General features: G+C 41.0%; 1 protein-coding gene across 1 annotated transcript in view; it reads left to right on the top strand.

The window, feature by feature from the left end:
- Tmem131 (transmembrane protein 131) overlaps nt 1–27,324 on the top strand; it is a 197,345-nt gene that overhangs the window by 158,237 nt on the left and 11,784 nt on the right. The window contains exons 23-33 of the mRNA XM_004669801.2: nt 734–872; nt 987–1,096; nt 1,700–1,766; nt 7,930–8,081; nt 8,559–8,701; nt 9,647–9,833; nt 11,575–11,760; nt 12,660–12,818; nt 13,718–14,313; nt 18,140–18,315; nt 21,056–21,183. Coding sequence (XP_004669858.2) covers nt 734–872; nt 987–1,096; nt 1,700–1,766; nt 7,930–8,081; nt 8,559–8,701; nt 9,647–9,833; nt 11,575–11,760; nt 12,660–12,818; nt 13,718–14,313; nt 18,140–18,315; nt 21,056–21,183 — 2,043 coding nt within the window. The remainder of the gene's footprint in view (nt 1–733; nt 873–986; nt 1,097–1,699; nt 1,767–7,929; nt 8,082–8,558; nt 8,702–9,646; nt 9,834–11,574; nt 11,761–12,659; nt 12,819–13,717; nt 14,314–18,139; nt 18,316–21,055; nt 21,184–27,324) is intronic.

Genomic DNA, 27,324 nt, shown 5'->3' with positions numbered 1-27,324 from the left:
CTTGGTTTTATATAAAGGAGGAAAAATAGTATGCCAACCAGTATACAACTGTGTCAGTAGTTCTACTGAAAATTCTCATACCATCTTGCTAGAGGTTTCTACATCCCTCCTATAGGTATATCATACAAGATCCTTAACAATTCTCAAAATACCATGTATTTTCTATATATACCTGCCTTTTCCAAATGTTCATGTAGCACAGCTTTTCCTATTGGATTTGTACTTTGGAAGATTTTGAAGACTTACACAAGGGCTAAGGAGATGGCTTATAGAGCCTGCTATCCCAGGTTCAGTTCCCCAGTACCTATGTAAAGCTAGATACATAAAGTAGCACATGCATCTTGAGTTCATTTGCAGCAGCAATAGGCCGTGGCACATCTATATTGTGTATTTCAAAACTAAATAAATAAATATATTCTTACATGGGATTGCACTAATGCTATTGTAACTAAAATTTGTTAGCCTTAACATATTCAGCACAAAGACAATATAGGTGAATAGTGATAGCCACCTTGGTATCTCTTTGTACCTAAATAGAGATATCATTGTGTGTAGCATTAAAAGCTTGGTGAAATATGAGAGTGACTGTGCTTGAAGTTTTTTTTTTTTTTTTTTTTAATGCAGATCCTGAAAAAAGCTTTCTCATGTATATAAGTCAAGTAGAATTTCTTATGTTCAGGAAAGCAAAATGTTTCCTTTTTATACAGTGACTACTTGCAAATTGTTTTTCTAGGTTGAATGCTATATTTGAAGTAAATACAGACCTTCAAAAAAACATAATATCCAAAATCACTGCTGAGCTGACCTGGCCTTCCATACTTAGCTCACCCCGGCACTTACGGTTCCCACTCACTAATACAAACTGCTCCTCTGTAAGTATTCAGAGAGATGTTGGGGTTAAGAAATATGTGAATGGATTATTAAGTAGTTACCCCTACTTTTAACGATAGAAATCTTTTCTTTAATATATCATTGCTTTGATTAAGGAAGAAGAGATTACCTTAGAAAATCCTGCGGATGTTCCTGTGTATGTTCAATTTATTCCTCTGGCTTTGTATTCCAGCCCTTCAATCTTTGTAGATAAATTAGTCTCAAGGTAAGCATTGCTTTCCATCCCCCAGATGCTAACTTAGAAAGTCTGGATCTGTAACTAAAGTTGACAGTAGGCTCTAGGGACTGAAGAGATGGCTCAGCGGTTAAGACACTTGCCTACAAAAGATTCTAAGGAGGGGGATTAATACTGCATGGAGCAGCTGGAAAAGCTTTCCATTTAATGTAAATGTGGAACATCCATATGATACATTTTACAAAGAGGAAATAGGCAGAACTGTTCCAATATTTTCATCTTTAAAAGTAAGTGAACAAGCCAGGCATGGTGGCACATTCAAGAGGCCAAGGTAGGAGGATTACTGTGAACTCCAGGTCAGCCTGAGCTAGACCAAGACTCTACCTTGAAAAAAACAAAAAAAATTAAAAAAGCAAAAATATATACACACACACATACATATATACATATATGAACAAGATACTAATTATAAGTTAATAACCTTGAACATTTTGAAGACTTGTCAGTGTGATTATATTGATTCCAAAACATACCAGAGATTATTTGTAAATATGCATAAGCTTGACCAATGTTCCATAATCCCCTTAATTCTGATGCTATTTATGAAGGTACATATTACATTTTTTATTTCAGGTTTAACTTGAGTAAAGTGGCAAAAATAGATTTGAGAACACTAGAATTCCAAGTCTACAGAAACAATGTAAGTAGTCACATTTCATACTATTTATTCTCTAATATGATCAGGGTAAATGTGAAAGAAACCCAGTAGCTGCCCTTGAATTTGGCTTAAGGACAAGTTACCAAAGAAGCTGTAGCAGTCCAGTAATTGTTAGAGGCAGGGGAAACTGGAAGGAGCAAGTATGATTGAGCTCAAGGTGAGCATGACAGCAAACCCACAAAGGTATGTCGTAATGGCTGCCAGATAATATGCAACTATGTACATGAAGTATATACTAATAAATCATTTATTTTTATTGAACTGAATCATTTAAAATACTGAGCTGAATCACTTAAGTTTTCTTCCTGCATGCTTTATGATAAAACTGTAAACTCCATAAAGAATAATAAGCCCCAGAACCAGCTGTATTCATACTTGGGCACAGCATTACACAGATTTTTATTTTAGTAGATCACCTCGAATAGTCTGGGTATCCACATAAAGCCAGATTCACAAAGTGGTGCACATGTCTGGAGCTCATTTGCACCAGCAGGAGTCCTTCTTCCCCACCCCACAACCCTTTTTAGATAAATACTTTTTTAAAAATGGAAAGATGGCTTAGTGGTTAAAGCGCTTGCCTGCAAAGCCTAAGGGCTCATGTTCGACTCTCCAGATCCCACATAAGTCAGACTCACAGTGGTGCAAGCATGCAAGGTTGCACATGCACGCAAGGGGGAGGTACACATGTCTGGAGTTCAATTACGGTGGCTGGAGGCCCTGGCATGCCAGTTCTCTCTCTCCTTTCTGTCTTGCTCACTTGCTCTCTCTTGCTTTCTCACATTAAAAAAAAATTTTAGAAAGAAACTGATTTGGTGTAGGAACCAGACTGTTTTTTGTCATTCAGGCTAAGCATCCACTAACCCCTTCTTAATACAAAAGGCCTTCATATGTATTAGCCAAGAAGGCGGCACTGGAAGGTTGAAGCCCCTGCAAACTAGCTGGGGTCATCTGGCTTCCTTCCCCTTCTGCCCAGAGCCAAATTCAGGTCTAGTTCTTTCAGATTCCTTGTCTTTACCATTGTACCATGTAATTGCTGTTTAGGAAGTAATCACTAGCCTTATTGAAGCAATTGTCTTATAGTTCTTGAAATATTAGAGTTCTTTGCCATAGCTTCCTGTTGTAATGGCTAGAATTTTGATAGTCTCATGCCTTCTAGTCTCTAGTCTTTCTGTTGGAATCTTTCTATGCTGTGCTTTTATCATCTATCAAATGTCAATGTAACAAATTATTACTGGGAGTTATCAAGAAAGCTCAATAGCTAGAATGTTGCTTCCTCTGCTTTTATAAAGAAAAATATAAACCTAAGAAGTGAATGAGCTGATACTTACATGCTTTATTTTGGTTTTTATGTCACACAAATAAATATATTTGCAAAACAGAGTATACTTAACTAAATAGGAAAATGAGTGACCTTTAGTAATTCTAAATAAGAAATTTTCAGGGTAAATATATAAATAGCATACTGGAGGAATGCTTTATACATATCCCTTTTTATTACACAGGAATATTAAAGAGACATGAGCTCCAAGGTTAAAATTTAATAAAATTAGTTTATTATTGTTTAAGCAGGTTCCTGGGTTATGCTTTGAGAGCCAACAATATAAAGTTACTGAGCCCTTTGATAGTGTCTTAGGACATCACACTATCCTGAAGTGTTTCCAAAGTCATCAGAGTTTAAATTAGTGTTTATTTGTAATATGTACAATGGAATATCATTGCATGCATAAATTGCCAACATTGATTTATTTAAAAGGGAACTTATTCACCAACACTCTGGAATAATCAGAATAGTCTATTGTCCTAGTAGACTTTGATAGAGAGTAATGCTTGATATAAAAGGGAACAAAAAATAACTCAGAAGCAAGTGAAAAGTTATGTGCTTCATAAAGTCCATTACTGTGTTATGTTTATAGGTTCATCCTAACACTGATAGATTGAGCTGATGTACCCTATGTATACCAAGGGGAGCAGCAAATGATATAGAGCTCTCTTTCCAGAGAGCAGAGTCATGAACATTTATAAACAAGGGTTGTTAACACTTCCCCTAGAACATTTAAACTTAAAAAACTAGAATAGTGTGGGACTGGAAAGAAGGCTCTTTTGGTAAAGTGCTTATCACGCAAGCACTAAGTTCTGACCCCCAGCACTGACATAGACACCAGGCTTAGTGGCTTATTTCTGTAATCCTATCACTGGGGTATGGAGACAGGAGAATCCCCGGGCTCACTTGTCTAGCCTAATAGGTGAGCTTCAGGCTCTCAAAAAAAAAAAAAAAAAAAAGGTAGAGAGCGATTGATCCTGCCATTGACCTCTGGCCCATATATGCATGCACCACACACATACATATGCAAAAAAAGTCAAAACAGTGTTTTTTTAATCTGGGAGTATGTTTAATAGTTTTTAAATGAATGGGATAATTAATAAAGTACATTGAATTAACAAGTGGAAATTCTGTCCATCAATGGAACTACCAATGTCACAATAGCAAAGTGTTAAACACACATTGTTCATTCATAAAACAATGTGTAAAAGGATTTAATACTATAAAACCTTTTGTAGAGCCATGTGAAACACTTGTGATTATCCACATATGTAGTAAAATCTTTTTTTACCCTAAATATATATTTTTATTTGTTAAATTTATTTATTATTTTTTATTAACAACTTCCATGAATGTAAACAATATTCCATGGTAATGCTCTCCCTCTCCCCACTTTCCCCTTGGAAACTCCATTCTCCATCATATCCCCTCCCCCTCAATCAGTCTCTCTTTTATTTTGATGTCATCATCTTTTCCTCCTCTTATGATGGTCTTGTGTAGGTAGTGTCAGGCACGGTGAGGTCATGGATATCCAGGTCATTTTGTGTCTGGAGGGAGCACGTTGTAAGGAGTCCTAGCCTTCCTTTGGCTCTTAAATCCTCTTTGCCACCTCTTCCACAATGGACCCTGAGCTTTGGAAGGTGTGATAGGGATATTGCAGTACTGAGCACTCCTCTGTCACTTCTTCCCAGCAACATGATGCCTTTGGAGTCATCTCAAGGTCACTGCCATCTGAAAAGAGAAGCTTCTCTAACAAAAGTGAGAATAGCATTAATATATGGGTATGAACATTGAGAGAAGTGCTTACTGGGCAGTTTGATGAGCATAGTATATACATTTAGCCAGACAGCAGCAAACATTACACCCCTAGGGCTCATGACTACCTCTGTTTTAGGTTTTCAGTATCAGGGATGTATTTCCTCCCATGGAGCTGGCCTCCAGTCGAATTAGAGGGCAGTTTGTTTCCATCATGACAGACGTGCCACTATTGCACCCATTGGGTCATTTGGCCTGGCTAGCCAAATATAAGGCTTGCAGTGTCCACTGTTGAGTATCTTCACTGGTGATTTCTCTTTCTCCCATTGAACTGCATGCAGAGTGGCTTCTTCCAGCTTTCTGTCAGGTGGTCTACATGGAGGAGGTTAACAGCTCATTTCCAGCAGGATTTCTCAGTGGCCTTGCAGTCTTCAGTAATAGGGTCTTACCATCTATTCCTGGTGAAAAACCAAGGGCCTCGGCAATGGTATATAATGTTTTGGGACATCAGGGACCTCTGGGGCCAACAACTCACCGGAAGATATCCCATCCCTGGCACTGAAAATTTTCTAGTAAAAATCTATGGCTCCTGAGTGTTTCATTGTCCAAAAAAGTAGCTTTCCATATGATTTATTTATATCCTGTTAGATTTTGAGTAGCCCTCCCTCGACCTTTCCTTCACTCAAACTCTTCCCTTGACCTCACTTGGGCCTTTTCACCCCCATTAATCTATTCTTCTACTTAAGTATATACAATACCATCCTATTAAGTAACCCCCTCCCTTCCTTTCTGTTCCCTTTTATATCTCTTTTCTAGCTTACTGACCTTTGCTACTGAGTTTTCTTCCTACTCACATAGAAGTCCAATGATCTGTAGCTAGGATCCACATATGAGAGAGAACATGTGATGTTTGGCTTTCTGGGCCTGGGTTACCTCACTTAGTATAATCCTTTCCAGATCATCCATTTTCCTGCAAATTTCATTATTTCGTTTTTCTTTACCACTGAGTAGAACTCCATTGTACAAATGTGCCATATTTTCATTATCTACTCATCAGTTGAGAGACATCTAGGCTGGTTCCATTTCCCAGCTATTGTGAATTGAATGGCAATAAACATGGTTCAGCAGGTATCTCTAAGGTAATGAGATAAGTCCTTAGGATATATATATATATGCCTAGGAGTGCTGTAGCTGGGTCATAGGGTAGATCTATATTTAACTGTCTTAGGAACCTCCACACTGATTTCCACAATGGTTGGACCAGATTGCATTCCCACCAACAGTGTAGAAGGGTTCCTCTTTTTCAGCATCCTCGCCAGTAAAATCATTTTTTTAATGAATTCCTGGTAACAATAAACATCAATCAAGGATAGACTTTACTTCTAAGAGGAAAAGAATAAAATTTGATGATTTGCAGTTTATTCTGTACTATGTTACTTCTTATTTTTTTTAGGGGATAGGAAGATGGCTTAGCAGTTAAAGGTACTTGTTTGCAAAGTCTGCCATCCCAAGCCATCCATGTGAGCCTGACACAAAAAGAGGCACAAGCATCTGGTGACAGGAGGTCCTGGTGTACCCTTACACACACACACACATACGCACACACACACACACACACAATTTTTTAAGTTATTTGTTCAGTAAGCTGGAGAGATGGTTTAACCGTTAAGGTGCTTGCCTTTGAAGCCTCAGACCCACGTTCAGTTTCCCCAGTACCCACATAAGCCTGATGCACAAGGTGCCGCGTGCATCTGGAGTTTGTGGTGGCTAGAGGCCCTGGTCCACCTATTCATTCTCTCTCCCTCCCTTCCTTCCTTTGCCTCTCTCTCAAATAAATAAATAAATAAAAGTATTTTTAAAAATATTTATTTATTTGACAGAGAAAGAGAGAGAATGAGCCCACCAGGATCTCTAGCCACTGCAAACGAACTCCAGATGCATGTGCCCCTTTGTATATCTGGCAAACATGGGTCCTGGGGAATCAAACCAGAGTCCTTTGGCTTTGCAGGCAAATGCCTTAGCTGCTAAGCCATCCCTCCAGCCCAAACAAAAATATTTTTTTTAATTTCTAAAAAGTTATTTGTTCAATACATAGCTTTTACAAATTTATATTCTGTTTTGAATACCTAGAATAATGACAGTCTTTTCATTGTTTTAATTTCATGCTCTGCTAGGAAATAGACAATTGACTTTAAAGAATGATCTTCAATTGGCATATAGTATTTTTGCATATTTAAGCGATTCAATATGGTAATGTGATACAAAGACACAGTATGTTTTGATCAAATCAGGGTAGTTGTGTATTTGTTCCCCACTGACACTTTCATGACTGTGACAATACTAAAAGCTGACAGTAATCTGTGTTTAGTGTAACTTATTTTCTAGAATACTGCATATACATGCTGGCATGTTGTATACATATTTTCTCCTTGTCTAAAATAAATAAAAATGATTTTAGTTTATTTGGTCATCAAAGTGTCTTATTTTAGATTTAAATTAAGCTGCACCTTGAACTGTAAAACAAGTGTTTAGAAAGCAATAATCATATGCCTAATTTTCAAAATAACATTGAAGACTGATATAAATGGGAAATGTTTTTACAAATAATACATAAGCTGTGACCCTTTTGTTGATTCCTCCAGAGAGGAGTGCGATATCAGTGACTGGGCTGCAGTAGCAGGAGGACATGGCAGTGCTAATTATTAGTCACTCTAGTCTTGCTTTGTGTTAACACATTGGACTATTCATTTATGTTTCTGTCCTTTCGCATATCTGTGCTACATTTAAAATTTACAAAAAGATTTAAAATATTTGTATATCAAAATAAGTACAATGTGCAAACATGAGGGCTTTGGTAACCTGTGGAATGAAGCCTATTTCTAACTTAAGGCAGAATATGAAGTCTTCTCACTGGTTGCCCAGCTCTAGATTGCCAGTGTCTGAACCATGAAGGATAAAATTGTCATATAATCAATGTGAGAAGCTGTGCTGGGCTCTAGATGAGATAAGGAGAAAACGTTTTCCCCCAAAATACGCTAATGACTCCAATATGTTTGCACACAATTCAAGGCTCATCCAGTGCAGAGTTCAACAGGATTTACAGAGGGCATCTCTCGACATCTAATTTTAAACCTAATTTTAAAACCTGGAGAGAAGAAATCTGTCAAAGTAAAGTTTACTCCAATTCATAACAGAACTGTTTCTTCACTCATCATAGTCAGGTAGGTCTGTGATATAAGTGTGGGTTGATTTTTAGTACAAAGTCTTTATATCACTCAACACAAATAATACGTTTTTTACTGTACCATGTATTAACCTTAACAATGAAAAACTCGGGCTGGGGAGATGGCTCAGCAGTTAAGGAGCTTAAATGCAAAGCCTAACAACCAGGGTCTCCCCTATACCAACATAAAGCCAGATGCACAAGGTGGCACATGCATCTGGAGTTATTTGCAGTGGCTGGAGAGCCTAGCATGCCTATTCTCTCTGTCTTTTCTCTCACTTCTCTCTGTTTGTAAATAAATAAATTTTAAAAATAAAAATTAAAAACTCATGCCCTTTGTGAATTTTTAAAATTTCACTCTTAGATTCATCATAGCAGTCCATTATGGTGGCTTGTAAAATGGTAGTAGAATTTATAAACAAAAGAATTGTGCAAAATTAATGAGAAAAAATCTGCAATTCTTGTTCTTCTGTAGAAATAACCTGACTGTGATGGATGCTGTGATGGTCCAAGGACAAGGAACAACTGAGAACTTGAGAGTGGCGGGCAAGCTTCCAGGTCCAGGAAGCTCCCTCCGCTTTAAGATCACGGAAGCATTGTTGAAAGATTGTATAGACAGTGAGTACTCACAATACGAACTGCATTTCTAAGCTGGGCGTGGTGGCACACGCCTTTAATCCCAGCACTCTGGAGGCAGAGGTTGGAAGATCGCCGTGAGTTTGAGACCACCCAGAGACTTCATAGTGAAGCTAGAATGAGACCCTAACTCGGAAAAAAAAAAGAACTACTGCATTTCTATATGAGCACACCTGTCTTCATGATACATGTCTAAAGAAGTCTCATGTCTTGCATTCAGGGGTTTTGATTTGGATCTTAAAAGAATCAGTATTCACTGTGTCATTTGGCTGATACACTCTTGCGTAAGAAAAGTGAAGCATGATAAAAATTTTTGCCATCTGAAATGACATCAGGGCTGGAGAGGTGACTCAATGGTCACGTGCGCTTCCTAAGACTGCCTGAGTTCAAATCTCCAGATCCCATATAAAGCAGCTGGGCATGGCCACATGTGCCTATAACCCTTGTCCCACATAGGAGCAGAGACGTAAGACTCCTGGGAGACCACAAGCTTCAGAATTAGTAAAAGGGGGGCACCAGCTCAAAACAGACCAGGCAGAAGAGCAGTGGAGTAGTTCACCTGACTCCACTCCAGCCTCCACAGTATAGTAACCCTCCACAAGCAAGCAATACCTGCCACAGGCCAGCACATGAGGCACCCATACACATATACATGCATACAAGCAAAAGTAAAAATAAAATGACATCAAAGCCTGGAATAAGTTTAAAAAAATAATTAAAATGACATATCAAAGTGAAGTGTGTCCAAAAAAAATCTGAGGAGTGGCTAGTCTCTGATGTATAGAGTTGTTTATAAAGTCCAGCAAACAGAAGCTCACAGGGGATGTGATATATATATATATACACACACACATACATATATATAATTTGAACTGGAATCACTTAATAGTGAGATTTACCCTCACTTCTGTTTTTTTTCCCCTTTAGGTTTGAAACTAAGGGAACCAAATTTCACATTGAAAAGAACATTCAAAGTAGAGAATACAGGACAACTTCAAATCCACATAGAAACCATTGAAATTAGTGGATATTCCTGTGAGGGATATGGCTTTAAAGTGGTTAATTGTCAAGAGTTTACATTAAGTGCCAATGCTTCTAGGGACATAATCATATTGTAAGTATTTTCTTAAAAGGTATAGTATAATAAGTCCCAAGCTTTTCACTGATTCTTATAGTGTCATTTAAATACTGTGCAAATGTGTTTTCACAAATGTGTTCATTTGAATTTTCTTACTTATTCTTCAGTTATTTCTGTATATGTTTCTTTTCAGAGTTGTAAAATATCGTGTATCCCCAAATTTGGTCAGATACCTTAGAAACCAATTTCAAGACTTATTTCAGAGTTGTGTTACTTCAAACCTAAGATGTTGGTATGAATTTGTGGTCAGAGTAGAGACTTGTTCCTTACATGTGTAGTTTTCTCATGTGTAGCATAAGGATATCTCATACCTTACATAGAAGACAGTTTCAGTGCCTGTCTCAGGTTTATTTGCAGCATATTTTAATGATTGATAACTTGCCATATTATTAAGTTTACATAATAAAGACAAACTATTCCTTTAATTAAATAATGGTCTTATGATCTGTAGATGTTAACTTAATACATATTTGCATATTAATTACTGCCTGCAAGGCATAAGGTTTGGCCACAAAAGAAGGAAATAACACATTTCCTCAAGGTGCATACAATTAATAACAACACTGCAAAAGATGATGAAAAATCACTAGGGGTAGATTTTTTTTAAGTCATTAAAAATGAAGCCTAGGGCTAGAGAGATGGCTCAGCAATTAAGGCACTTGACTGCAAAGCCTAATGACCCAAGTTCAGTACCCTAGTATCCACATAAAGCCAACTGGACAAATTCTTTCTCGCTCGCTCTCCTTGCAAATAAATAAATAAAATATTTAAAAATTAGGGCTTAGTAGTTAAGGTGCCTACCTGCAAAGCCAAAGGACCCAGGTTCCATCCCCAGAACCAGTGTAAGCCAGATACACAAGGTGGCACATGCATCTAGGGTTCGTTTGCAGCAGCTGGCAGCCCTGGTGCACCCATTCTCTCCCCCACCCCTTGGAAATGAATTAAAAAATGCTATTTTTATTTTTTTTTAATATTTTTTGTTCATTTTTTTATTTATTTATTTGAAAGTGACAGAGAGAGAGGGAGAGACAGATAGAGAGAGAATGGGCGCGCCAGGGCTTCCAGCCACTGCAAACGAACTCCAGACATGTGCGCCCCCTTGTGCATCTGGCTAATGTGGGACCTGGGGAACCGAGCCTCGAACTGGGGTCCTTAGGCTTCAAAAGCAAGCGCTTAACTGCTAAGCCATCTCTCCAGCCCTTTTTGCTTTTTTTTTTTTTTAATATTTTTTGTTCATTTTTTATTTATTTATTTGAAAGTGACAGAGAGAGGGGGAGAGAAAAATGCTATTTTTAAAAAGATCTTATTTTAAAAAATTAAAAATTAAGAAAAATGAAGCCTAGATAAAAGAAAAGGGACAAGGGTTGATGAGGGGTGTGGTTGGCTGGTTGTTTTTTTCCAAGGCAAGGTCTTGCTCCAGCCTAGGCTGACCTCAAACTCATGGTGATCCTTCCAAATACTGAGAGTAAAGGTATGTACCACCATGGACTGATTTAGGATTAAAATTTTTGAGAAACTAATTATTTCTCATTATCCAGAGAATATTGTTCTTGTTATTGACCTCATGTGTCAATTTGTACTTTCTTCATCTTAAAATAAGGAAGTTGAATAAAAGTATCATACTCAAATTCTGTATTATATTTCAAAGGTGTATGAGCCTGATAAATTGCTTGTGGCTTATTTTAAAATTAGCCTTACTATTGCCATTCTATTTTAGGTTTACTCCTGATTTCACAGCCTCTAGAGTTATTCGTGAACTGAAGCTTATAACAACCAGTGGCTCTGAATTTGTGTTTGTATTGAATGCATCTCTTCCTTACCATATGTTAGCAACCTGTGCAGAAGCTCTACCCAGACCCAACTGGGAACTAGCTCTGTATATCATCATCTCAGGAATAATGAGGTACTGTGTCTTCTTTAAGTCTGGTATTCATTCATCACTGGACACTTCTTACCGAGACCTCTGCTGTGTACCAGTCGCTCCTCTTCATGACAGGATATGTCAGCACATCAAACAGCTGACTTTGTCAAGCTGATATTCTGATGGGAATAGTCAGAAAGGATCCTGGGTGGTATATACAGTAAGCAGAGTCTAAAGCCTGTGGAAGTCAACAAATGAAGTACAGGGTAATCTCTTAAAGAAGAAAGTACAATTTTCTAGGTAAAATTACTGTATTTAATTTACATAATTTATATGCCTAAGCAACAGGGAACTGATTAGAAGCATTTTTTGCTTGTTTTTAGGTATGTTTGTTTTGTTCATGTTTGTTTTTCTTTGTTTTTGCTTTTTGAGACCAAATCTCAAGGTCATCTTGAACTTGATATGTAGCTGAAGTAAGATTTGAACTCCTGATCCTTCTGCCTCCACCTTCAAAGTACTGAAATGTGGGCCTGTGCCACCATGGCTAAGAAGTATTTCTTAAGGCCTCAGCCCATTATCTTCTTTGAGTATTTTTCTTTATGAATTTTATAAAATTAAATATACTTACCTCTAATTTATGTAGTTATCTCACATACCCTTTAAGGGAAAAGGACTTGTCACAGAGAGGTAAATTTCAGGTTCTTCTTGGCTATCTAGCAGCTGTTTTTTTCTGATACAAATTACTATTTCCTTCATGTAAAGCTTCTATGTAAGATGCCATTTACCCATAATATTTGTTGCTGTTTTCTATTTCTCCATTAAAGGTGGTCACAGGCATCTGTAGTTTTATGTCATATTGTACTTTATAGAAAATCTGTGTTTAGTAATTAAGTTTCTTACTCATGCAAGACCCTGATCCCCTACCTCCTGTACCCCTGCAGCGCACTGTTTCTCTTGGTCATTGGGACAGCCTATTTGGAAGCACAAGGAATTTGGGAACCATTTCGAAGGCGACTATCCTTTGAGACCTCAAACCCACCCTTTGATGTTGGAAGGCCATTTGATCTCAGGAGAATTGTTGGTATTTCATCTGAAGGAAAGTATGTTCACATGCCAGCAATCTTTCCTCTAGTGCACATAGAATGGGATATAATTACAAGAAAAAAAAATAACTCTTGGTCCATGTTTGGGGGTTAAAAAAAATTAATTATAAGCTTGGCATGGTGGTGCATGGCTTTAATCCCAGTACTAGGGAGGTCGAGGTATGAGAATCCCTGTAAATTCAAGGTCAGCCTGGGCTACAGCGAAATCCTCCCTCAATAAAACAAACAAAAAATCTAATTATTCAGTAATACCCTGAATATAGTGCTCAGCTTCTCAGAGCTCATACCAGATTCCATGCAGGCATAAAAATACTCTTAAAGCCTGGTGTGATGGTGCACGCCTTTAATCCCAGCACTCGGGAGGCAGAGGTAGGAGGATCGTCATGAGTTCGAGGCTATCCTAAGATTACATAGTGAATTCCAGGTCAGCCTGAGCTCGAGCGAGACCCTACCTTGAAAATAATAATAATAATAATAATAATAATAATAATAAATAAAAATACTCTTAGTTAGGGCTGGAGGGATAGCTTAGAGGTTAAAGCATTTGCCTGCAAAGCCAAAGGACCCAGGTTCAATTCCCCAGGACCCACATTAGCCAGATGCTCAGGGGGGCACACACATCTGGAGTTTGTTTGCATTGGCTGGAGGCCCTGGTATCCAGTCCCTCCCTCCCTCTCTGTCTTTGACAAATTAATTAATTTAAAATACTCTTAGTTAGATCACTGACTTGATTTGTAAATTTTCAGAATAAGCCCTAGAAAGTTGTAGCTGTTCTTCCTATTACTTGCCAGTATTCCTTAGTTTGTATTTGTGATGACTGCACTGATGAAGTATTTCTTCCGTAGCATTAGACTGTAGGTAGCTGTTTCCTGATTTTCAGTTGATCTCTTTTCCAGCTTGAACACACTCAGCTGTGATCCCAGTCACGGTAGGGGGTTCTGTGGAGCAGGTGGCTCATCATCCCGACCTGGTACAGGGAGTCACAAGCAATGTGGCCCATCAGTCCACCCACACAGCAGCCACAGCAACAGAAACTCAGCTGACGTGGAAAACGTCAAAGCCAAAAACAGTTCAAGTGTGCCGAGCAGGACTTCTGCACAAGCACCCTCCTCTCAGTCTGCGAGCAAAACAAGCCCCCTCATCTTAGAGGCAACCCCAGCAGCCCAGGGTCATGCCGCAGGCAGAAAGTCCAGAGGGGCAAAGCAGAACCAGCACAGCAGCCAGCACCACGGCCCCAGCCTGCTGGAGCAGCACGCACAGCCTCCTCCACCACCGCCAGTGCCTCAGCACCAGGAGCTGCCGCCAGAAAGGCTATCTCCCGCCCTCCTCGCTCACTCTTCCCACCCAGAATGTGCCAGCACGCGGCACAGCTCAGAGGACTCAGACATCACCAGTCTCATAGAAGCCATGGACAAAGACTTCGACCACCATGACTCCCCACCCCTAGATGTGTTTACAGAGCAGCCTCCGTCGCCACTGTCAAAAAGCAAAGGTAATCTTCCCTATCAGAAGGCGTGGCATGTGAGGGGAAAGCCAGAACATGCCCAAGGAGCTGCGGGCTCATAGTCAGCATCAACAACTCCTGTAGTGGGAGTTCACCAGCTCAGGTTCATCGCTAGGGCAGTTTTTCTTATCACAGTGCAAATAGAGGTATCTGATTGTCATAAAAAATGCAGTTGTGTTTCTTAGGTTATATCTCAAAATCAGAAAAAACGTGTTGGATAGCATCTGCTGTTTCCATTCAGCTGCCTATGATAATTGTATGTGTTTAGTTGAACTTTCCATTCAGCTGCCTTTGATAATTATTTCCTTGCGGGTGCCTATGATTATTACATGTGGTAAGTTGAATTTTCCTTTTCTTTCAGGTACCTGTGATAATTGTATGTGATAAATTGAACTTTTCTTCACTGTTAAGACAATTTTATAAACAGTTTTTTGGAGGTCATTTGCCTATTAACTCAAAAATAGAATTTCCAGCCGGGCACAGTGGCATGCTTGTGTAATCCCAGCACTGGGGAGGCAGAAGGATTACCATGCGTTTGAAGTCAGCCTGGGCTACATAGTAAGACCTTGTTTCACTAAGACAAAGGAAAAGCAAAAGAGAAGCAAACAAGAAAATATAATTGAAACTAGGTGCCCAAGGAAGTTGAGTAGAGTGAGGCCAAATTTAGTAAATTATTGAAGAACACTGACTCCACAGGTATGTGTGTGCAAGTGAGATATCAGGGATGAAGAGGTGGCATTTGGGTGTAAACTAGTGTCTCTGAACTAACACAATAGCTACTGAGATTGAAGGGGTAATCAATCGTAGGGTAGTAAAAGAAAATGGACAAGATTTGAGATAATCAATTCCAAGTAGCTGAAAATTCTATGCACTAGGACAGTAGACTTACACTTGCAGAGTAACCCCCTCCGCAGACGACATCAAGAAGTCACCTAGCTTAACAACTGTGTAGTTGGATTAAGACAATGTCAGTCCTACAGGACAGGGCCAACAGAAAGTTATAGGAATACAAATATCATGGCCTTGTTGGCAGGAAAATGATGGGTGTGCCTGACATGTGGAATTAGCACCTCACGAACAAGAGGACCATGAACAAGTCAAGGAATGGGTTATGCAAGCAAGCGCCTTTAACCACTGAGCCACCTCTGCAGCCCCAGGGTGGGTCATCCAGTAAGTGCAAATGTGAGGAGGATGAGCACAAGAAATGACAGCAGGTCAGGTCTGGAATGGAGGCATGTGGGTTTGATATGTCAGGTTCTGGGCAGTAACAGGTTCCTGGGACAGATCAACTACTATGCTTCCTTTTCCTATATCTCCCCCAAAATCTCCAGATCTTGGGTAGCAAATCTCAGAGTGGTTCTCACCATTGGTGTAGCTCACTGTTGAAAAGGCAGAAAGCTGACTTGTGCTGCTTGCCAGGCCTGCTGAGATAGGAAAGGCCTGATCTCTGCCCTTACAGTGCTTAGATCAGAAGAGCAATAGAGCCAAGAGGGAAAATGCTGGGAGCCTGGAATAGGGATAGTCAAAAGTCTGCTTCGTGACCATAGGAAGAGAGAAGTGGCCAGCCTCAGGAACCATTATTCAGCGTCAGTGTGACACCCCCGCTGTCCTGCGACGTCCCCCTCTCTGTTGCCGTGCTCAGGTTGGGTATAGTTCTTTCTTCAACTTGTGCCATTGTGTTTGGAAGTTATTGAGTATATGCCAGTTGTCGTAATTTTCCTAAGGCTAAGAGATTTCTGGTGTTCTCCACTGTGCACTGGGAAAGGCTAATCTTCTACAGCTTTTCTTTGAGTTGACAAATAGTTATAGACATTTAAGAGGTACAGTATGATATTTTGATATATACAACATTAAATCAAGCTAATTAGCAATTTTGACCCCATAAATATATTATGCATTTGCTGGATTAAGACTAAAATAAGAGCCAGATGTGATGGTGCACACCTTTAATCTCAACACTTGGGAGGCTAAGGTAGAAGGATCACTGCGAGTTCAAGGACAGCTTGGGGCTATAGAGTGAATTCCAGGTCCACCTGGGCTAGAGTAAAGACCCTACCTTTCAAAAAAATAATTATTTAGAATATTCTTCTTTTAAAAATTTTTTACATTTTCGCCCAAGGTATGTGTTGACTAGACTGTAGAGCAAAGGGTTCCTTCTGAATTATTCATTCATGCTTCCCACAGCACCATACTTGTCTGTGAACCAGCAGTAGCATGGTAGCATGAGCTGTTGTTTGGGCTCAGGACATTGTTCCATGGCAGGTCAGGGTTAGAGTATTAAAAAAAAAAAAAAAAAAAAAGCCCAGAGACAAGACTGAGATAGGTCCAGATGGTAGGAGAATCTGAGCATCATCCTCAAGAAAATGAGGCAGCTAAAGGTTAAGTTTTTAAAATGTGGCTGGAGAGATAGTTTAGTGGTTAAAGTGCTTGCTTGCAAAGCCTAAGGATCCAAGTTCAATTCCCTAGAACCTACATAATCCAGATGCACAAGGTGGCACATGTGTCTGGAGCTCAGTTGCAGTGACTGGATACCCTGGTATGCCCTTTCTCCCTCTCTGTCTCTCTTGCCAATAAATAAATAATTTTGTAAAAAATGTTTCACAGCTAAATTGGTACTATTGAAGACAGCCTGGGCAAGAATGAAACCCTACCTTGAAAAAAAAATGGTACTAGTGATAATGTAGAAGGTAGAGCAAGATTGCTCAGTGGTTAAAGGAACTTCTTTGCAAAGCCTGCTGGCCCAGGCCAGTTCACCCATCCACTTAAAGCAAGACAGGCATTTGTTTGCAGTGGCAAGAGACAGTGGAACACCCATAACACAAACACATGTGTGAATAAATAACGCTGTTTTTTGTTGTTTTTTTGTTTGTTTGTTTTTGGTTTTTTGAGATAGGGTCTCACTCTAGCCCAGGCTGACCTGGAATTCACTATGGAGTCTCAGGATGACCTAGAACTCATGGCAGTCCTCCTACCTCTGCATCCCGAGTGCTGGGATTAAAGGCGTGCACTACCACGCCTGGCATAAATAACACATAAATAACCAAGATATTACTTAGCATTCCTATGCCAGCTGCTATTCTAAGTACTTTTTTGTAATTGGTCACTACAGCCCGTGAAGGCCTATCTATCTCCCCTTCCAATATAGATGAGAGGCCAGGATGACGTACACATTAGGAAAGCCAGAATTGGGACCCACCATCACAGCATGGAGTTGCTCCAAGTGACACACCAGGGCAGTTTATCACATGTCACCTCCATCTCCCAACAGATTTCCAAGGCTCTGTAGTTTTCACTTCTGGGCTTTTCAAAGCTCCATCACCATCTGGGGAATATTTGTCCAAACTCACCGAACTATACCTTTAAGATGAGTGCATTTCATTATGTCTCAATTTCAATTATGTCTCAATAAAGTTGATTTTAAAAAAAAATTTAGTTGAGAGCAAAAGAGAGAGAGAGAGAGAATGGGTGCACCAGGGCCTCCAGCCACTGCAAGCAAACTCCTGACGCATGTGCCCCCATGTGCATCTGGCTAACGTGGGTCCTGGGGAATCGAGCCTCAAACCAGGGTCCTTAGGCTTCACAGGCAAGCGCTTAACTGCTAAGCCAACTCTCCAGCTCAAAGTTGATTTTTTTTAAGATAACCTACTTACAAAATTAAACCTGATTGGACCACTTTTATTCAAGAAAAAAATAGGGCCCAGAGCCCATGTTGATAAAGAGTCCAGCCTTTCCAGACAAGTTCAAAATTGCAATGGCTTTGTGGTTTAAGCTACTTGAAAGTCTAGAGTTGTTTGACCTTGATCTTCATCCCCAGGGAAAAGCAAACCTCTTCAGCGCAAGGTCAAGCCACAGAAAAAGCAAGAGGAGAAGGAGAAGAGGGGGAAAGGAAAGCCCCAGGAGGATGAGCTGAAGGACACCCTGGCGGATGACGACAGCTCCTCCACAACCACAGAGACCTCCAACCCCGACACAGAGCCGCTCCTCAAGGAGGTACCTCCCAACTCACCGCCCCTGGATGTGATTCAAAATGCTTAACATATCGTGTCGCTTGGGCTGTGGATTTGTCCTAGGACCTATCTAAGGAGTCACCCTGTGGCAGAAACCCATCCTAGTTAGGTGGATGGATGACTTCATTTCCCTGAGGGGAAGTACATCTGGAAGCAAATTAGAATAAAATAGTCAGAAACCGGAAACTGCTTGAAAGTTAGGAAGCTGCTCAATTACTCTACCTCAGGAAATGTGTTGCTGACTTTACATCTCAAGAGAGAATGAGAAGGAGCTGAACCATTTCAATGATATAATCATGCTGGAGGCATGGATTTGGTAACTACTTAGCGCCTCGGCAGAGGAGCAGGGACAAACCCCAGGCATTAGTGGTCACCCAGACTGGAAGGCCAGCCCAGGACACTACCTCATCCCAATGAGTCCTCAGTTCATAGTTGGTTATTAGCCTCAAAAATAATACTGTAGGGATGGAGAGATAGCGTAGCATTGAAGGCATTTGCCTGCTAAGCCAAAGGATCCAGGTTCCCTAGGACCCACATAAGCCAGATGCACAAGGAGGCACATGCGTCTGGGGTTTGTTTACAGTGGCTAGAGTCCCTGGCATGCCTATTCTCTCTCTCTGTCTTGGAAATAAATAAATTAGCTAATAATAATAGTAATAATCCTGCAAAGTGCCTGGCAACATAACAGTTGTGGATGTGTCAGACTGTGAGTTGTAACTGGTATGCAAAAAAGGCAAGAATATAGTTCTATTTTGCCATCTTTAGTTTTAGATAAATAAATTTCAAATTTACAGTCATCTTAATACAGCCTTTAACATTGTAGGCTAGAATCTTATTTTCAGTTTTAGTCTAGTGACCTAAGGAATCAGCTCTGAAGCATGCGCATCAGTGTGCAGTGGGTGAATAACATTTAAATAAGATCTGTTCATATCTGGACTTGGCAGCTGCTTTCCCCTTTGCATTTCTCCCGCAGTTGGCCTAGTGCTGTCGTCCTCCATGCCGCTTATAAGCAGCACCAGAGCCCTGTGCTTTCTATCCTCTGTAACAACTGACTTCATAGAAGCACGGCACCCGCAGCTGGTCTTGAATAGAGCCCAGCAGTTTCAGCTCTGTAAGCGGCATTTGGAAAGGACGTTCACACATTTGCCTGCCCTTCTCATCTATTTCCCGATCGCCTCTCAGTAGCCCCTCTCTCGTTGACTTGTTCCCCTATCTTCCATGCTGTCTGCTTCCTCATTGGGCAGCTCGGCGCTCACCCTCTGGAGGTTTCTGTGCCTGTTAACCTGTCCCTCAGATAGCATGGATTACGTTTTATGCCTGCTGTCAGTGCTCTTGCATAGAGGTCTGCACTGTTATTTCTTTGTGACCAATTTCAGTGTGCAGATTGGTATTTTGTTCCCTACTAAATTGTGCTTGACACTTCCTTGCTCTTGCATGAGAAGCATCCTGGTCATAGCATTTCTACCCATTTCTGTGACCAGATGTGTATTAAGCTTTTAAATGGCAGGTGTTGGGTAGCAACACTGCACTTAAAAGCCCCATCCTTGATCTGAGTCCTACCAGCTCTTGATCTGAGTCCTACCAGACCAGTTATGGGTTCAGGAAGTGATTCTTGGATAGTCTCAGAAGGTGCATGATGAGGAGAGTGGCCCGACTGACCCAAAAACCAGGCCTGCTCTCCCTGTGGTCATTTACTCTTGACAGGGAAGTTAAGCTGCCTTACTATAAACACTCTGGGGCTAGATGGCTGTTGGGTGTGTGCTAAGTCCCCACCACACCCATGCTGACCACATTTGCTGAGTATGTCCTTGCCGGTGTGTCCTGGTTGGTCCAGGCTTCCTGAGAGTGTGAAAAACCAAATGTTTTTAGTACACAGGCCTGTCTATGCACAGTGCCCCAGGCAGTTTCAGCAATCCCTGAGCAGATATATATACACCCTGGTTAGGAGCAACAGGTCCCCTGAGTTCATACATGTACGCCTCAACAGTGTCACAGCACTGGTTCTGTACTGACCCGGCTATGGGACAGAAACAGTTGGTGGGCCAATTGAGTAGCATGGCCTTGCCATACAGTTTGGGTGGCCTTGTCAGGAAAGATTCCACATGTTAGGTAAGGCTCTGTTATGTCCAGGGAGCATTTCTACAGCACAAGCCCACGTTGCTGTAACTATTAAGTATGTCTTGCTACACTTCGCAGTTCTTGGGAGAAAAGACTGGCTAACCCTTTCTTGGTAATCTCACTACCCAGCACTGAGAAACCAATCAGTGTGTACTCCCCACCCCCACCCCTTGTTGGCCGAGAATGATGGTTAGCATTACACAGGACACTGCACTATTGCCAGGTGCAGTAAAACACTCTGAGTGTGGCCCACACTACTCTGTGGTCCTGAGTTTTGTGCTCAGGATTAGGCACATTGCTGGGAGTGTTTAACCTTTTACAACAAAGTTTTACTCCTCCATAAATAGAAGATGCCATTGCTGCTGCTGCTACAACAACCCCTCCTGTCCCGGCATGAATATAAACTTCAGTGATGCTTTTAGTTACTCAGCCTCACCAGAACATAATTATATGATGGGAAAGATGGCTGAAAAGGTGACAGGACCACAACAGAACAGTTTGCTGGTTCTGCATATATGTCTGTTATATTAGGTCTTGTGTCTATATCTTCAAAGGGGACTGATTTTATTAATCCTTCTGAGCAATTAAGTATGTATTTTTTACAGGATACAGAAAAGCAAAAGGGAAAACAAGCCATGCCTGAAAAACATGAGAATGAAATGTCTCAAGTGAAGCAGAAAAGCAAAAAGCTTTTAACTGTTAAGAAAGAAATCCCTACAGATGTGAAACCCAGGTGAGCCGTATTCAAAAGTTGCTGCTGAAAGCCAACTGTTGCTCTGGTTCACGGCTTTCGAAGGAGTTTTGGTAACAAAAGCCTAGCACTGCTTTATAATCCTCTGGTATTTTTTCTAATGTCAGATATCCACTGTCATTGATTAGGGACAGCCATGTGCTTCTGCTGTCACACGTGTAGAGAGCAAGGTTGACAGTCTGTGAAGTTTTTAGTTTATGATTCAGGCCCAGGCAGAGAGCCATTCTACTTGTACACAAAGGTGACCTTGACAGTCCAGCTACAAGGACACTTAACTTCTCCAGAAGGAGTCTTAAGTCTGGGCTTCAATTGGGATCTAGAGTTCTATGCTGTAAAACTTAGAGGAATTTATTCTTACATTAAAAAAAGTTAGGGGTTATGATCTGAGTCAAAGACTTCTAGATGAAAAAACTCTAGTTCCATAGGCTAGATACAAATTACTCTTCTAGGGGCTGGAGAGATTTCTAAGTGGTTAGAGGCACTTGCTTACAAAACCTAATGGCCTGGGTTCAATTCCTCAATACCCACATAAAAGCCAAATGCACAAAGTAGCACATGCATTTGGAGTCATTTGTAGTGGCAAGAGGCCCTTGGCATGCCCATATTCATTATCTTCATTATCATTTTTTTTTAATTTTTTATTTACTTATTTGAGAGTGACAGACACAGAGAGAAAGACAGATAGAGGGAGAGGGAGAGAATGGGCGCGCCAGGGCTTCCAGCCTCTGCAAACGAACTCCAGATGCGTGCGCCCCTTTGTGCATCTGGCTAACGTGGGACCTGGGAACCGAGCCTCGAACCGGGGTCCTTAGGCTTCACAGACAAGCGCTTAACCACTAAACCATCTCTCCAGCCCTTCATTATCATTTTTGCTCTCAAATAAATAAATAATATATTTTTAAAAATTGTTCAAGGACCTTTTCAGTCACGCTGATTGAATATTTAAGGTATGAAAAGTGCTTGTTTTATATATACAAAACTTGAAACAAATTTTGCAATACTTCTTGTGATCACAAATTTTGAAGCTAGTACTTTGAAGAATTATTTTAGAGATACTATTGCATAAGTCACTGTTATCAGTCCTGATTATCATATCAGTCCCACTTAGTACCTGTGACTAAACAATCAGGACATTAATCCTAACACTCATCCTTCCACTGACTTCTGTCACATTCTGATTTTTTATAATCAAATAAGGTGACTATTAGCAGCTTTAAATTTGAGTTTAATACCTTTACAAGGGTTTCAAGTTCTCTTGTAAGCCAGATCCTAGAGCAGTCAATTCTTTACTCCCTACTCAAGGGATGGCTATAGCAGTCACCTGTGTGTTTCTCTCTCAACCCCCCCCCCTTCATGTGTGTGAGTATGGGTATGCATATGCCATAGCTCATGTGTGGAGATAAAAGGACAACTTCAAGTGTCAGTCAGTTCTCATATCCTCCCTGTTTGAGTCAAGGTCTGTCATTGTTCACCACTGCATTCACCAGGCTAGCTAGTCCTGAGCTTCTGGAGGATCCTCCTATCTCCACATCCTTCTTGCTACAGGCCCAATGGGATTACTGACATACTACAGTGACCAGCTTCACGTGGTTCTTGGGATCTGAGCTTAGGTACTCACACTTAGGCACCAAGCACTTTATCCCTGAGCCATCTCCCCAGGCTTCACCTGTGTTCTCCTGTTGTATAGTGAAAAGAGAAGACCATTAAGCACTGTTTTGAATTCTTTTTAAATTGCCTTTTCAATTGATTAAATCCATGTGCAACCTCAGTTTTGGGGGTTTTTTTAAGTATTTTATTTTTATTTACTTATTTGAGAAAGGGAGGAAGGGAGAGAGAGAGAGAGAAAGAATGGGCACTCCAGGGCCTCCAGCCGCTGCAGATGAACTCCAGACACATGTGCCACCTTGTGCATCTGGCTTACTTAGGTCCTGGGGAGTTGGACCTGGGTCCTTTGGCTTTGCAGGCAAATGCCTTAACCGCTAAGCCATCTCTCCAGCCCCCCCCCCTTTTTTTTTAATCTCAGTGTCTTTAAACTGATCATTTTGTTTCAGTGTCAAGGGCTGGGGATATGCTTAGCAGGTGAAAGTGCTTGCTACATAAACATGAGGTCCTAAAATAGTTTGATATAGTCTGAGTTGTTTCCCGCATATAAACAGCTGGGCATGGCCACACATACCTGTATCGTAGTCCTGGGGTGAGGAAGCAGAGACCAGAGAATTGCTTGGGCTTGCTGATCCGACAAATCTGACTAAAAATGGCTGCCTCAGATTCAGTGAGAGACTCCTGTCAAGGAAACACAGAAGAGCAGTATCAGGATAACCAGGCTCTCCAGTGCACATCTGCATGCACACACAGTTCAGATTCAGACTTCATTAGTGCATCAGTCAAATACGCAGTTAGGCAAATAAAACCTTTTTTTTTTATTTTCAGATAACCAAGAAGGTTGCCTCTCAGAAAAGAGCTACTCTTGGAACCTACTAACAGTAGTAATGCTTGAACTGTCACCTAGGCAGAATCATGACCAGTACTAACCTTAGTGATTCCTGAGGTTCCTGTCAGCTACTATTCTGTTTTCTTTTTTATTTGTTTGTTTGGTTGGTTTTTTTGTTTTTGGTTTTTTGAGGTAAGGTTTCACTGTAGCCCAGGCTGACCTGGAATTCACTATATAGTCTAGGGTGACCTGAAACTCATGGCGATCCTACTACCTCTGCCTCCCAAGTGCTGGAATTAAAGGTGTGTGACCACGCCCAGCTTATTCTATGATTCTTAAAGAAATATGTGTACATTCTAAAAAGAGATATCATAATAAGACATCAATCATCACTTTCTTCTGGAAGACTTATAAGAGGCTTTAAGGGCTAGAGAGATGGCTTAGCGGTTAATGTTTGCCTCTGAAGCCTAAGGACCCTGGTTCGAGGCTCGATTCCCCAAGACCCACGTTAGCCAGATGCTCAAGGGGGCGCACGCATCTGGAGTTCATTTGTGGTGTCTGGAAGCCCTGACACTGCCATTCTCTCTCTCTCTCTCTCTCTCTCTCTTTGCCTCTTTCTCTCTCTGTCACTCTTAAATAAATAAATAAAAATCTTAAAAAAAAAAAAAAAAAGAGGTTTTAAAAAAACAAGAATAGCTCAGGTGCCACCTTTCATGTTCCCTAAAGTGGTTTCAAAAAAATTGACTTCTAGCCAGGCATGGTGGTGTACACCTTTAATCACAGCACTTGGGAGGCAAAGGTAGGAGGATCATCGAGAGTTCAAGACCACCCTGAGACTACATAGTGAATTCCAGGTCAGCCTGAACCAGACTGAGACCCTACCTCGAAAAACAAAAACAGCAGCAAAAAAAAAAAAAAAAAAAAAAAAAAAATTGACTTCTAGCCAGGTGTGGTGGTACACGCCTTTAATCCAACACTTGGGAGGCAAAGGAAGGAGGATGGCTTTTAATTCTAGGTCAGCCTGGAGTGAGACCCTGCCTCTGAAAAAAATACATATATGGTTTCTGAGCTGGGAAGATGGCTCAGTTATTAAAGTGCTTACTGCAAAAGCATGAGAACCTGAGTTCAGATCTCCAGTGCCCACGCTGAAGCCAGGCCCACTGGCACACACCTATGATGCCATCTGTGGGAAGGCAAAAGACAAGGTATCTATAGGGCTTCCTGGCTAGCTACTAGCCATATCCATGAGCTCCAAGGTTAGTGATGGGTCCTGTTCAAAAACATAAGGTAAAAGTTATTGAGGAGACATCCAGCATTGACCTGTAGCCTCCACATACACATGCATGCATGTGCATATACATATGTACACCACACACATGTACATGTGCCCCAAAAAAGTAATTGGTTCATAAACATACAGTAGTAGATATCGGGGCTAACCCTTCCCCCCCCCCCAGCTTTAACCCCATAGAAGCAGTCCTCTAGACAACTTGTAGATCATGATGACAAGAAATAATAATTACATTTCAGGCACTGAAGGATTCAAGATTCTGAGACCCAGCACATCCCTGGCTTAGGACACCATTAGCCATTGATCATCTATTTTCCTATGTTTACTTAACACACTACATGTTCACATAACTAATAATCTAGAATAAACAGAGAGATGGTATGGACTGATTACACTGATAATCTCCTTGTGTGACATGCTCAGCTCAGGGCAGAGGGCCATGAACATACTACACATACTGGCTCAGCCTTCTCCTGCCTCAACTCTGTCTTCCTCTCCCAGACAGCAGGACGCTGTATGACATGAGTCACACATGAAGACCAAGGCTTACATTAGAACCACCTTTCCTTCTCTCCCTTGTAGACAGAATCTGTTAGTTGGCTTATGTCCATTTTATTTTGAAGCCTTAAGGGGGAAAAAAGTGTGTGTGAGTGTGTGTTGCTGAAGACCATCTGGCTTAATTTAGGAACACATGAATCAGCTGAAATAGTCTGGCACCTTTTGTCTTAAAGCCCAATTAATTTTATACTGGCAGAGTTGAGCTTTATAAAACAGACACACAGGACACCCTCCACACACACAGTTGCAGCTGACTTACCTAAAAATAGTCCATATTGTCACTGCCAGGGGCTAGGTGTCTGTCAGGGAGTCTTCAGCTGTTTTTAGAAGGCAAAGTTTTGAAATAGCCCTATCAATGAGAAGAGGGTGAAGAACAGGAGATTGTATAATATTGTGGCATTCATAGTTTTGCCCATAAAGAGATTTTTTTACTTCAATTTGTTATAATGCTTGAATCCTGCCTTTTTGGGCAAATGAGGATTTTGTTTTGTTTTGGGGGAAGGCTTTGGTTAGGTCCCTTATTAAATCCAGAAATACCTATATGTTTATGGAAACTTTGAAAGAAAGAAATGAATGTCAGTTGAGTCTACCACCTTATAAAGTGTAAACAGTCTTTTTTAAAATGTGTTTATTCACTTATGAAATCACTTTGCCATCTTTACTGGGGAGTAGAACAGCTAGAGCTGTTTTAGCACCATTGAGTCTGGGAAGTCTAAATGGTTCTGACCTTTGATTTGTGTGTGACCCAGAACCCAGCAGAAATTGGCGGTATTGGAGGAATGGCAGCTTGGGGTGGTGGTAGGGTCAGGATGGCATGGTGAATTAAGAAGTTGAGGGCGGGCTGGAGAGGTAGCTCAGCAGTTAAGGTGCTTGTCTGTGAAGTCTAAGGACCCATGTTCAATTCTCCAGGACTCATGTAAGCCAGATGCACAGGAGCTGCCTTTGTCTGGAGCTCGTTTGCAGTGGCAAGAGGGGCCCTAGTACACCAGTTCTCTCTTTCTCTCTTTCTGTCTCTCCCTCCTCCCTCCTTCTTTCTTTCACTCTCAGATAAATAATAAAATGTTTTTAAATGATTTTAAAATGGTTTTGTAGGGTGGGCGGCATGTACTGAGGTCACACATGTAAGGGTTTTAGGTAGGAAGAATATTCAGGGGTGGGAAATGCCAGAGACACATTGATTTTAAAACATCTGTTTAGAGCTGAGTGTCATGGCACACACTGTAATTCCTGCTACCCAGAAGGCAGAGGCAAGTTCAAGGCTAGCCTGAGTTGCATAGTAAGTCCAGGCCAGCCTAGGCAACTTACCAGAATTCTGTCTAAAAGTAAAAGTAAAAGAGCTGGCCATGGTGGCACACACCTTTAATCCCAGCACTCTGGAGGCCAAGGTAGGAGGATCGCTGTAATTTTGAGGCCAGTCTGAGACTACATAGTGAATTCCAGGTCAGCCTGGGCTAGGGTGAGACCCTACCTCAAAAAAAAAAAAAAAAATTAAGACGGGTGTGGTGGCGCACGCCTTTAATCCCAGCACTTGAGAGGCAGAGGTAGGAGGATCACTGTGAGTTCGGGGCCACCCTGAGACTGCAGAGTGAATTCCAGGTCAGCCTGGGCTAGAGTGAGACCCTAACTCAAAAAACAAAAAATAAAAATAAATAAGTAAAAGAAAATGCTGGGGATGTAGTATAGTGATAGAGTACTTGCTGGGGTACTGCACAGACTTCGTGTATCTGTAAACAAGCTGTCAGCTTTCCAGCCATAAGAAGCTCAGTGATCATCTCTTATGACTCTTGGAAAAATACTCCCACAAAGACCACCACACTCCCTCCTGTGCTCAGCTCTCCCAATC

Source organism: Jaculus jaculus, chromosome 4, assembly GCF_020740685.1.
Source record: "Jaculus jaculus isolate mJacJac1 chromosome 4, mJacJac1.mat.Y.cur, whole genome shotgun sequence".
Lineage (NCBI taxonomy): Eukaryota > Metazoa > Chordata > Mammalia > Rodentia > Dipodidae > Jaculus > Jaculus jaculus.
This window is presented reverse-complemented; position numbering and strand designations above follow the sequence as displayed.